The following is a 13,709-nucleotide window of genomic DNA, read 5'->3' as shown; positions in this document are numbered from 1 at the left end:
CTCGTGAATGTCAATTGTATGCAAATATTGCAAAGGGAGACGATTCCATTATATTTCAGTACTTTGCCTTGTTTCTCAAGCTCTTCAAGATCCTTGTCCTTCCCCCATATGCTATGTTTGTGCGCTGAGTCTTTGGCTCAGAATAAAGAATGTGTCAGACGTGATGTGTCTATGTCCAAAGATGTGCAGGTTAGGTTGATTGACCATGCTAAATTGACTCCAGTGTCAGGGGGAAGAGCAAGGTAAACATGTAGGCTTACAGGAATAGGGCCTGGTTGGGATTGTGGTCAGTGCAGGCTCGATGGGCTGAATGGCCTCCTTCTGCACTATAGGGATTCTATGATGATGATGGTATCCAATGGGATGAATAGTGCATTTCTCAGGAGGACAATGCCAAGTAGGTTTTTCTTTCTGGGGAAGATAATAACAGGAGGCTTGGCAATTTTGTTTCCAGCCAACATATCAATAACACACTGCCACAGATACTAAAGCATCTCTTCACAGACTTGCAATGACTGGGGTTATACTGCAGGTGCCAATGCATTTGGCATGGCCCAAGGGCTGAGGCACTAATTAAACTAAGGTTGTCAATCCTCTAGGATTATCCTGGAATCTCAAAGAACTGAAGATTGATCTTTAGGGCCGTGAACTAAGAAAACATTAAATAAATGGTGTATTTGGTTGCCTGTTTACTTTCAACACCTCAATTTATTAATTCTAAAAAAGAGATATATAATGTGTTGTTTGGCTGGGGATCAGGCAAATGAAATCAGAAGATCATATGATGAAATCTCCAGGAATATGTTTAATCAGAGTCAGCAACCTAGTTGGTGCACTGATCCATAAAATGTTACAGCACAGGAAGCCAGCAGCTCCTTGCACCCAGTAAGGAGGAAAGGTTCTAAGAGAGGGATAAACCAAACAGGGATGACCAAGGAAGTTGAGAGAATTAATTTGAAAGAAAAAGCATGTAAGGAAGCAAAAGTCAGTGATAGCCCCAAAGACTGCGATAAATTCAGAGTCCAGCAAAGAAGAACTAAAAAGATAATAGAGAAAGAAAATAAATTACGAAGGCAAACTAATGAGGAATATAAAAACTGACAATAAGCTTCTTTAAATGTATAAAAAGGAAGATAGACGTCAAAGTGAACATAGGCCCCTTCGAAAATTAATCTGGCAAGATAGTTACTGAAACGTAGAAAATAGAAGCAAGAGTAGGCCATTCAGGCCTTTCAAACCTGCTCCGCCATTCATTTTGATCATGGCTGATCTGAGTTATGGGGAACAGGGAAATGCCAGAGGAGTTAAACAGATATTTTGCATCAAGTTTTACGGTGGAAGATACTTTGAACATCTCACTAATACTATAGAATACAGGGCAGGAATTAAGTACCAATAACATCATTAAAGTATTAGTAGACAAACTAATGGGGCTAAAGGCAAATAAATCTCCTGGCTCTGATGGCTTGAATCCTAGGGTAAAGAAGTAGCTAAAGAATCATAGAATAGAATTTCATAGAACTCCCTACAGTGCCGAAGGAGGCCACTTGGCCCATCGAATCTGCACCCATGACAATCCCAACCCGGCCCTCTCTCCATAACCCATGCATTTACCCTAGCTAGTGACCCTGAGACCAACGGGCAATTTTAACATGGTCAATTCACTTAACCCACACATCTTTGGACTGTGGGAGGAAACCGGAGCACCCAGAGGAAACCCATGCAGACATGGGGAGAATGTGCAGACTCCACACAGACAGTGACCCAAGCCAGGAATCGAACCCAGGTCCGTGGCACTGTGAAGCAGCAGTGCTAACCACCGTGCCACCCCAAATATAAATAGTGGATGCATTGATTGTAGTTTTCCAAAAATCCTTGAATTCTGAAGAAGTACCAGAGAATTGGAAAACTGCCAATGTGACATCCCTATTCAAAAAAAGAGGGAGACAAAAAGCAGGTAACTATAGGCTTATTAGCTGAACATCTATTGTTGGAAATTATGAAGGAAGTAAAAGCTGTACATTGGAAAATCATAATCTAATCAAGTGTAGTCAGAATGGCTTCATGAAAGGGAAATCATATCTGACGAATTTGTTAGTGTTTTTCATGAAGTCTCAACCAGGTGGATAGAGGGAAACCAGTAGATATGTTGTAGTTGGACTTCCAGTAGGCATTCAACAAGTAACCTCGCAAAAGTTTAAGTCATAAGATAAGAGCTTGTGATGTTGGAGGTAATATATTATCATGGATTGAGAATTGGCTAATGGGCAGGAAACAGTGGGTGGATGTAAGGGATTTTTTTAAAATTGATGACCTGTAACCAAAGGGATCAGTGCTGGGACTGCAACTGTTTACAACACATATTAATGACATGGAGGAAGGGAGTGAATGAACTGTAGCCAAATTTAGATGGAAAGGCAAGTTGTGAGAGAGATACAAACAATTTACAAAATGATACTGATAGATTAAGTAAATGGGCAAAAAAGGTGGCAAATGGAATACAAGGTGGGAAAATGTGACGTTGTTCATTTTGGAAGAAAGAACAGGAGAGCAGGGTGTTATTTAAATGGAGAAAAACTGCAGAAAGCTGCAACACAAAGGGACTTGGGGGTACTTGTGCACAGAGCACAAAAAGCTAGCAGACAGGTGGAGCAGGTAATCAGGAAGGCTGATGGAACATTGGCCCTTATTTCAAGGGAGTTGGAGTATTAGAGTAAGGAAGTCTTGCTGCAACTGTACAAGGTATTGGTGAGACCACATCTGAAGTACCATGAATAGTTTTAGACCCATAATTTAGGAAAGATATTATTTAATTGGAGACAGTTTGGAGAAAGTTCTCGAGGATAATTCCCAGTATGGAGGAATTGTCTTATGAGAAAATGTTAAACAAGTCCAAAGATGTGCAGGTTAGGGGGATTGGCAATGCTAAATTGCCCCTTGTGTCCAAAGGTGTGTAGGTTAGGGGGATTAGTGGGGTAAATAAGTAGGGTTACAGGGATAGAGCCAAGGTGGGATTCTCTGTCGGAGAGTTGGTGCAGATTTGATGGGCTGGATGTCCTCCTCCTACACTGTAGAGATTCTATGATTTTAAGTTGGGATTCTACTGATTGGAATTTAGAAGAATGAGAGGTGATCTTATTGAAACATATAGTATTTTTAAAGGCTTGACATGATAAATGCTGAGACAATATTTCCCCTCATAGGAGAGTCTCGGACCAGAGGGCATAGTCTCAGAATAAATGGGTGCCAATTTAAGTCTGAGATGAGGATGAATTTCTTCTCTCAGAGGGTTGTGAGTCTTTGGAACTCCTTGCCACAGAGAGCTGTGGGGGCAGAATCCTTGTGTGTATTTAAAGCTGAGATAAATGGATTTCGATTAGTGAGAGAATCAAGGGTTATGGGGAAAGAGCAGGAAAGTGGATGTGAGAAATGTCAGATCAGCTATGATCCATTTGAATGGCAGGGCAACTCAGGGGGCCATTGGTGTAATCCTGTTTCTATTTCTTATGGTCCTGTGATCTAAACAATTTCCATCCCTGATCACTATCTGGCAGTTTCTGCTGGAAAGACATATTAATCACTTGGAGACCTGTGCTCCTCCTGTCTGCCAGAATCACTCTATCAGCAGCAAGGCAAGGGGAAGTGAAGAAAGACTTGCATTTTTGCAGCACTTTTCACATGACGTCCCAAAACACTTTGTTGCCATTGTAACCTGGAGAATAGGCCAGCCAATGTCAGAAAAATCATCATAGAATCCCTACGGTGCAGAAAGAAGCCATTTGGCTCATCAAGTCTGCACAAGTCACAATCTCTCCTAGGTCCTATAGCCATAACCCCACTTTTTTCCCTGCTAACCCCTGGGGCAATTTAGCATAGTTAATCAACCTAACCCGCACATCTTTGGACTGAGAGGAAACTGGAGTACCCGAAGGAAACCCACACAGACATGGGGGGAATGTACAAATGTACAGACAGAGATCCAAGCTGGGAATTGAACCCAGGCCCTGGCGCTGTGAAGCAGCAGTGCTAACCACTGTGCCACTCCGATATGCGCACAAGTTCCCACAAACAACAATGTGGTAATGATTGGGTCATCTGTTTTACTGATGTCGGTTGAGGGATAGATACTGGCCAGGACACAAAGGAGAGCCTCCTAAAATTAGTGTCAGCCTGGAAGGACAATATCATTTTTTTGGCGAGATGGTGCCTCTGATAGTGCAGCACTCCAGATTTTTGTGTTCAAATCTCTGGAGCAGGTCTTGAACCCACAAACCTCTGACTCTAAGGTGAGAATGCTGCCCATTGAACCCCAGCTGACACTGTTATTGTACCTTCCATTTGCACATTATTAGTGATTCTGATGGGACAGGTGTAACTGATGATTAAGGGAAATCTGGAAAATTGGTAAAGGGAATCAGGATCTGTGTATACACAAACATCAAAGTAAATGGAGAGGAAAGCTTCCATTAAGTAGGTAATTGCTTTATTTGTCTAAAACAAACAGCAGTGTGAATCAGATGAGTGTAACCCCCAGCCCCACCTCCACTACCATCACTCTGGCCTCTAATTAAATTACCTGTTGACCTGGTTGAATGGCTGATGGCAGCGTTTAGATTCCTTTCCGCAGAGTGTCAGTGAGAAAATTTACTTGGCATTTGAGGAGCCTTCAAAGGACGAGGAGAACTGACCCCAAACCGACAGTTTTCCTGCTTTCATTAGTCAGCCTCCTGCAGCTTCTGATTCCGAGCATCACCAGAACCCAGACCATTCCTTTTTATTCATACAATATGAATGGTTCGCTTAGACGTTACGCTCCCTCTCTCGCTCACATTACAATAATAAATCCAGTTAGGAATTCAGGAGAAACTTCTGGTTAGAATGTGGAACTCAGTCCCACATGGAGTGGTTGTGGCGAATAACATAGATGCAGTTACCGAAAGCTGGATAAAGGGAGAAAGGAATAGAAGGATGTGCTGAGAGGTGAAAAGGTGGGGGAAGAGGTTTGTGTGCATCCTGAACATCGGCGGACCAAATGGCCTTTTTCCTGTGTTGTAGGCTCCACACAAAGCTTTTTCCCTGAGTTTATTTATGTTTTTACTTTCTTTGTTTTCTTGCCTTTTTTAACCCAGGATTTTGTTTCTTTTTCCCTTGGTGGGTGGTTTCTTGTTGCTTTATCCTACAGCCAGACCATAGCTTCTGCTCCAATTCGTAAGATACTAATAGTCTTGGCTCAGAGACATAAATCCTTTGAGTTGTGGGATTTACAGCTGGTGGTCCTTTGTAAAACCAGCAAATCCCAACAATTAAACTCTCTTCTTTCACCCTTCAGTAGTGATTCCCTTTCCAAAGACTTGAGCACACAGTGCAGGCTGACATTCTGAGCGTAGTGCTGAGGGAGTGGCGTCCTGTTGGAGTCCTAGAGGTGCTGCTGAAACAATGTTCTCTCTGCCCCCGCAAATGGAAAGAAAGATCCCATGACTCAAGGCAGTGCATTGACCAATATCTATTCTTCAATTGACATATTTGAACCTGGTCATTATCACATCACTGTTTGTCCGTGTGCAAATTGGTTGTCACATTTCTGACATAATAACTACATTTCAAACATACTCTAAGTGCTCTGGGGCTGGGATAGGCACTGTCAAAGTATAAGTTCTTTCTTCACCTTCGTCCTCATTCTGTCCCAATTCAGCAATGAAAATGTCAAAAATTTGAATTTAATAAAAAAAATCTAGAATTAAAAATCTGGTGACCATGAAACTATTGGCAATGGTCAGAAAAACCCATCTGGTTCACTAATGTCCTTTTGGGAGGGAAATCTGCCATTCTTACCTGGTCTGACCTACATGTGAGTCTAGATCCACAGCAATATGGTTGACTCCTAAACGTCTTTTGAAATGGCCTAACAACCTATTCAGTTCAAGAGCAATTGGGAATGGATAACAAATGTTGGCCCAACCAACATTGCCTGCATCCCATGAATAAATAAATTTTAAAAATTACCAAAACATGGCTCTTGGAAGAGATCTGGATCCAGTTCTCTGCCTCCCCAAACTCCACTTTATTTGGGTTTTGGTGAGACACTAATTCCAAAGGGGTTGGGCCTGAGGAGGAAATAATTTACAGTTTTGACTTTAACTGAAACTGAAGAGGGGACTTTGGATCCAGAGTGTGTTCATTGAGATTCTTCAGCAGCTTCACAAAATGGTCTTGGTCTTTCTGGAAGTCCCTTCAATGTGGTGAGCACTTTAGTGTGAAGTAATTGTGGGTAGTAAATTCCAGTTATTTGGGCAGTGCCTTGCTGTGTACAACACTTAGATCAGAATATCAGAATTGGTCAGGCTTTGCAATCTGAGATCAATGTAAAATCATGGGAGTGTGGATTTAAACTTGTTTAGTCATCACCACTCTCCCCCACCACCCACCCCCACACCACCAACCACTCCCCCCCCCCCCCCACCCCCCCACCCCCCCAAACCCCCTGCCACCCCCAGGTTCAGTGGAATGCACTAGAGATCTGTGAGGAAAAGAAAGTTGCATTCATGCAGCACCTTTCATGGTCACACGATGATGTACTCTGGAGTGTTATCGTTATTGTAACGGAGGTAACCCAGCAGCCAGTTTGTTCACAGCAAGCTCCCACATGCAGCAACCAGCAAATCTGTTTTTTGGGAGGAAATTCCGAAGACTTTTGATGGCTTTAGATGGCTGAAGATAGAGTGAAGAAAATCAGGTATATCCAAGAGGCTAGAACTGGAGCAGCACAGAGATTGCAGGGGGTTGTGAGACTGGAGGAGATGGGGTCATGGGGGTGGGGGAGGGAGTGTTATAAAGCAACACAGGGATTTGAAAACAAGATGAAAAGATTACATTTGAGCCTTTGTAAGAACTGGACCCAATGTAGATCAGTGAACACAGGGTGTACTGATGTCTGAAAGGGATTTATTGCCAGTTTCACTCCAGCCAGCTGTGTGTGTCGAAGGTATAAATCCAAGATGATACCAATCAGATTGGGGAGGGCACAAGTTTGAACTATTGAAAGCAAATTTGAAACCAATATAGGGAGTCTTTTTATGCGAACAGGGATCAATTTGTAGAGGGTGTGGTGGCACAGTGGTCAGCACTGCTGCCTCACAGCACCAGGGACCTGGGTTTGATTCCTGGTTGAGTCACTGTCTATGTGGAGTTTTTGTGTTCTCCCGGTGTTGCATGGGTTTCCTCCCAGAGCCCCAAAGATGTGCTGGTTAGGTGGATTGGCTATGCTAAATTCTCCCTCAGTGTTCCCCAAACAGGTGCCCGAGGGTGGCGACCAGGGGGATTTTCACATTAACTTCATTGCAGTGTTAATGTAAGACTACAAGTAAATAATAAACAAATAATGAATTCGCAGATGGAGTAGTACAGGAAAAGCTTCGAGTCTTTGAGATAATGGTTGGAGTAAATGGGGGTGTTTTCGGCTAGTTGATGTGTGGAATGGTGATTACTTGTGATTCAGCTCCTGAACCGGATTGGTTTACTACTACAATCTGTATAGAAATGTCGGATGCGAACAGTTCATTCCATGGTTTAATAAGTGAAGGAAGAAGCTGCTATTTGCTGAGTTGGTCATTTTTAGTGCACTGTGCCTCTTCGCCGCTCTTCATGGTCACACAATACCCACTTTGTCTTCCAAAGCTATTAGATTATCTATTTTGTATTATGCAGGATGGCGTTTAGAAAACCCCCAGGTGTTAAATAGAGAGTTACACTTTCAAACTGGACATACCGCGTTATTTAAAAACACGGCAGCAATGTGAAAGAAATCTCCTGTTGTGGTAGCTCGGAGATCAACATTCAAAGTTGCAGAGTTTGACAACAGCTGCGACAAAATAAACGGGAACGATTTTATTTAATTTAACCCTCAATTAACTTGATAACATCTCGCTGTTTGTTTACTCGCCAGATAGGTAGACAAATCGACCCTGCAGTCAGTGGGCAAAGCCTGGCTGAGATCCAACTTCAGTCTGAATAGGCACAAAAATAATCACAAACCGCACACACAAATAAAGAGCGACGTTGTCTACACTGGCACGGCAGGTAAGCAGAAAGAGACAGAAAAGATATGGGTGCGGGTAAACTTCACTCGGAATAATCTTGCTGCAAACAGTTTATGTTATCTGAACTTTTATAATATTTGTACCTCTAGCCGCGATCTGTTTCCCAGTATGTTATTAGATGTGATTCAAATGTGTAACTCTATTCGGCGACTTTACAAAATAATTGTTTAAAATATTTAATTCATCCGGTAAGAACATTTAGATGGAGAGCCGTTTTAAGTGGGATTGGATTTCAGTTAGATTCAGACAAGTCCAGCCAACACTGGACAGACTCCCTGCCGTGAACTCGTTTGTTTATTCATGGGCCGATTTCTCAAGTTGTCTGATTTTGGAATTGATACAAATTATAAATGGTTGTGGCATTGATAAACAGAAACGGCTGACGGCATGGGATTTAAACATCGATTTCATTACAAACCCGATACGTTACAAATGGGATTCCGAATGGAAAATCGCAAATATTTGATGCACTTCACCCCCACACTTCAAAAACTGGTACAATCTGACACATTACAAATTAATACATTGCAATCATCTCATCAATTACAATCTGATACATTACAAGCTGATACATAATAGATTTATTAATTAAAATCGGATACATTGCAAGCTGATACATTATAGATTTGATTTATTACAATCTGATACGTGGCAAGCTGAGACATTACAAATTACATTACACTGTAGATCTGGTCCATTACAGTATGACACATTATAGATCTGATTAATTACAATCTGGCACATTACAGTCTAAAGTCTGACAACACCAGGTTTTAGTCCAACCTATTTATTTGATAATATACTCACAAGCTTTCGGGGTTTGCCCCTTCGTCAGGTGAATGGAGAGTTCTGGCCTCAGACAGAGCATATAAAGCACAGACAGTTTAGAGATTACTGGTGTTGTCAGACTTTTTACTGTGTTTACGCCAGTCCAACGCCGGCATACCCACAACACATTACAGTCTGACACTTTATAAATCTGATCTATTACAATATGATTTATTACAACCTGATATTACAAATAACATGTTGCAGTCCGAGGGCACAGCCTTAGAGTAAAGAGACAACTCTTCAGAACCAAGATGAGGAGGAATTTCTTCAGCCAGAGGATGAATTCGTTGCCACAGAAGGCTGTGGAAGCCAAGTCATTGAGTGTATTTAAGACAGAAATAGGTTCTTGGTAAGGAGATCAAAGGTTATTGGGAAAAGGTGGGAGAATGGCGTTGAGAACTTTTACTGTGTTTACCCCAGTCCAACGCCGACACATCCACATCGTTGAGAAACTTACCAGCCACGATTGAATGCTGGAGCAGACTCGATGGGCTGAATGGCATAATTCTGTTCCTATGCCTTCTAGTCTTATAATTTGATATATCGTTAATCTGGTGTGTAATTATTCTGTTATTGAAAGTGCTCAGATAGCTGAGGTCAGGTGAGTAGTATTGTTGTCTATAATTGCAGACTCATGGGAAGATATGAAACCAGCCTCCTAACCTCACGATACTCAGTCCTGCGCTATTACTGCAGTCCAGAGTGACTCCACCTGGGAATCTCTTCCACTTAATTTGTAATCTTAAAATATGCGGGTTAGATGGATTGGCCATGCTAAATTGCCCCCCAAGTGTTAGGGGAACGAGCTAGGGTAAATGCATGGGGTGATGGGGATAGGACTGGGTGGGATTGTGGTCGGTGCAGACTCGATGGGCCGAATGGCCTCCGTCTGCATTGTAGGATTGTATAATTTTGTTTGGAGTTATCAGAATGGACTTTTAAAATTGTTGAAACACTTGTTTCCTAGCATTAGAAAACTACCAATTGTTCAGCAGAGTGAATGCAGACACGGTTAAAATAAACGCAACTTACTGCGCATGCTGGAATCTGAAACAAAAACAGAAAATGCTGAAAAATGTCAGCAGGTCTGACAACATCTGTGGAGAGAGAATAGAGCCAATTTCATCGGGACAAAATAAAGCTAGAAAGAGAGATTTGCATTTATATAACGCCTAACATAGAATCCTTAAAGTGCAGAAGAATGCCATTAGGCCCATCGACCTCAATCCAACCCAGGCCCTTTTTTCATGAATTTAGAACGTTGCAAAGCATTTTCGAGACAATTAGGTATTTTAGAAGTGTAGTCATTCTTGTTTACTTTCTTCATAGGAAGTCTAATTGCCTTTGTGAGGCCATGTGAGAGGGCAGTGTGCCTGGAGTCACATGTAGAGCAGGCTGATTTCCTTTCCTAAAGGACATGAGATCGATGAGCTATCGACAGAACCAGTTATGTTACACTTGGGAGAAGTTGCTGGTACAGCAAATGAATTCAGCAGTAGGTCAATTCTGAGGAAGGGTCAACAGACTCCAAACACTGGCCCTGTTTTCTCTCTACAGATACTGTCAGAGCTGCTGAGATTATGCAGCATTTTGTGTTGTTGTGGTGGGTCAGTTCAGTTTAGCATGGAGGAGTAATGTACAGTGCAGCGTTTAGATTGACTCCGACAGCACGGACTGGGAGCTGGAAGGAGCGCTTACCTGCGGCAATCTCAGAAATAAAGCAGCTAATTCTTTTGGGATGGTCTCAATGTTGTGGATTTGTTCAGGCGGGAGAAGCGGGTGTAACCAAGAGATGATGCTGACAGTGCTTCCACTGGAGAGCAACACTCCCTCTTCCCACCGTTAGGGAGAAAGAAGCACTCACTGGGTCCAGGGACAGGGCCAGCTGTGTGGGTCAGTGCAAAGGCTCCGCAGATGAAGGCTTGAGATGTTGACAGAGAAACTGAACCCTTCCAGCCTGCTCTGAGCTGATTGAAGAGTTTGCTTTGAAGTCTGCCAGAGGTGTTGAGTCTCAGGATGACGTGTTTCAGAGGGAGTTTTTTTTCTGAGTTCCAGGTGAGTTTCAATCCTGTTGCCTCTCTCACGCACATACACACACCTGTCCCAAGGTGAGATCCTCACTCCTTCCAGTATGTTCCGACCTGGCCACCTAGTGCCTTCTCTTCCCCCAGGGATATTCTCCCAGCACACAGCACACCTTTGCCCAGCTTTCTCTGCACGGATCGGCTCGGCTCCGCTCTCTAACGTGCTCTTGCCTCCCAGTCCTATCTTCAGCTACGAACTACTTCAGAACTACGTGCCGCCGGATCCCTGCAAACAGGCACTGATGCTGGCCACACAGGCGGCCGGCCTAAGCGGACTGCCTGAATACTCCGGTAAGAGAAAGAGAGAAGTCTGTGTGTGAGTGAGTGTGTGTGTGAAAGAGAGAGGATATGAGTGAATGTAGCAGTGTATGTGTGTGTGAGAGTGAATGTGCATGTATGTGAGAGAAGATATGAGAGAATGCGTCAGTGAGTGAGTGCATGAGTGTTTATATGTATGTATGTGTGTGTGTGTCTGCGAGTGAATGTGTGGGTGTGAGAGAATGCGTGTGTATGTGAGTGAATGTGTGTGTGAGAGAGATGAGTACATGCGTGTGTGTGTGTGAGAGGACATGAGAGAATGTGTGAATGTGAATGAATGTGTATGAGTGCGTATGTGTGAGAGTGTGTACGTGTATGTGTGTGAGAGAGAGAATATGACAGAATGTGTGTGAGAGAAGGAACATAGGGAGCACAGGAACAAGAATGTGCCATTCAGCCCCTCAAACCAATCCCACCATGCCATGAGATCATGGCCCATTCTAACAGTATCCTAACTCCATTTACCTGTCTTGAGTCCACATACAATAATATCCTTGACTTCTGTCTGAGAGTGAGATAGAATGTGAGAACATGTGAGGATTTGAGAGCGAGCTGGAGAGAAAGGCAAACAGAGAGAATGTATATGGGAAAGAAGGTGCTGGAATGTGAGAGAAGGACTGTGAAAGAAGCAGATGGATAAAGAGATGACAAGTGGAAAAGGCAATGAGGGAAAAAAGGAGAGAGAATGCGAAAGGAGTTATAGCAATGTATGTGGAGAAAGTAAAAAGACATGAAGATTTCTCCACCATAGCCCAGTTCACTGAGTGATTCAGCCACAGTTTAGTGAATTTAGGAGAATATTTATGAAAGTTGGGCCAAATGATTAATGCTCCTCTGTATCACAATGTGAGCTCCTTACCGACACCGATTGTTTTGTCCTGTGTTCAAATCCATTGGCAGAAAGTCTTTAATAAAGAAACTACAATCTAACAAGCACTCAGTTAAATGCTATCTTTCATTCAAATACAATCACAAGGGGAGATTGATCCAACTGCTTCTGATAAGCTTGTCTACGCATTTAAATCTTCAACAGCTACCTTGATACAATCACTTCATGGCATTCCTCTTTGACCTGGGTTAATTCATATTTACTTCTCTATCACCTGTTTTCTATTTTCTTTCTTACTCCATATTTATTTAACATTTTAATTCTTATTCCTCTGAGATAATATTTCAACTTAATTTACTCCAGTGCAGGTTGGATCTTTTTTTTATTAATCTGCATGTTTTATCTTTTTATATTTTGCTCTGTATGTTTTAAATTTGATTTCTTATCTGTGTGCTTTATTTAGTTTAGAATTGATTGCTCTGTGTGTTTTATCTATTTTAGATTTTATTTCTTATCTCTGTTCCATGTTTGGGAATGAGGTAATGTCAGTCTCACTAGTTTTAGAATCCATTTGTTGTTCTGCATATTACTTGTTCTGCATGTTTACTATGTTATTGCTGGAATGTATTTTTTGAGTTTATTACTTGTGTCATATGCTTTGTAAGTTTGTGAATTCATTTATTGCTCAGCGTGATTTATTGTTTTTATTTTATTGTGGTGATTTTTATATTTCTTTGCTAATTCTGCATGACTTATTTGTTGATTTGATTTTCATTATTAGTGTGTGCATTTATCTGTTATTTCTCTTCACTTTGTTTTATATTTCATCATTTTATCCTTTATTTTACTTGATGCTGTTTTTTCCACATTATTATTTACATTTTATCACTTTTACATTTCTTTGGTTATTGTGTTTATCTGCATCTTTGTATCTGACACTGTACAATTTATCCATTTCATACTCTACTTCTTGCCCATGCATTATTATTGTTCTCAAATTCCTTCAATGCTCTCTAATTGTTATGCTGTCTATGTGTTATTGTTATACCAGTTCAATGAAAATAAAATTCACATTGGAAGGCAGTGTAATTGGTAGGGTGTTAAGGAATTGGCAGCCTGTTTCATATCTGGCCTCATTTTCTTTCCTATTGACTTCAATGGAAAGTAAAATTAGAATAATTTTAGCAGGCTAACTGCTCAATATTATATGTTTGTTGCTACCGCTCATATGGGGGTTTCCCTACCAACATGTTTTATATTGTATTACTTATTCTGTGTGAGTAAAGCACTTGTAAGAGTAATTTCTTGTTGTTCTTCTCGCTAAATATTTTTAAGACGCGGGTTGATGGGTTTTTGATAAGAGAGGGGATTAAGGGTTATGGGGAGAGGGCGGGAAGGTGGAACTGAGCCATGACAGATCAGCCATGATCTTATTGAATGGCGGGGCAGGCTCGAAGGGCTAGATGGCCTACTCCTGCTCCTATTTCTTATGTTCTTATGTTGTGTTTTATATTTTTTTCATTCTGCTTTATATTCCATTTGTTTCCTCTT

At 41.7% G+C, this 13,709-nt stretch overlaps 1 protein-coding gene across 1 annotated transcript in view; it reads left to right on the top strand.

Annotated features, from left to right (window-relative positions):
* The first annotated feature begins 6,704 nt into the window (after positions 1-6,704).
* The window catches only part of LOC145355179 (visual system homeobox 2), a 28,476-nt gene continuing 21,471 nt past the window's right edge, over positions 6,705-13,709 (top strand). Inside the window, exons 1-2 of the mRNA XM_080207092.1 lie at positions 6,705-6,733; positions 11,190-11,302. Of these exons, the coding sequence (XP_080063218.1) occupies positions 6,705-6,733; positions 11,190-11,302 (142 nt within the window). The remainder of the gene's footprint in view (positions 6,734-11,189; positions 11,303-13,709) is intronic.

The sequence above is a fragment of the Carcharhinus amblyrhynchos genome, chromosome 18, assembly GCF_965287045.1.
Source record: "Carcharhinus amblyrhynchos chromosome 18, sCarAmb.v2.hapA, whole genome shotgun sequence".
NCBI classification, from domain to species: Eukaryota; Metazoa; Chordata; class Chondrichthyes; order Carcharhiniformes; family Carcharhinidae; genus Carcharhinus; species Carcharhinus amblyrhynchos.
The sequence above is the reverse complement of the archived record's forward strand: the minus strand, read 5'-3'. Positions and strand labels throughout refer to the sequence as shown.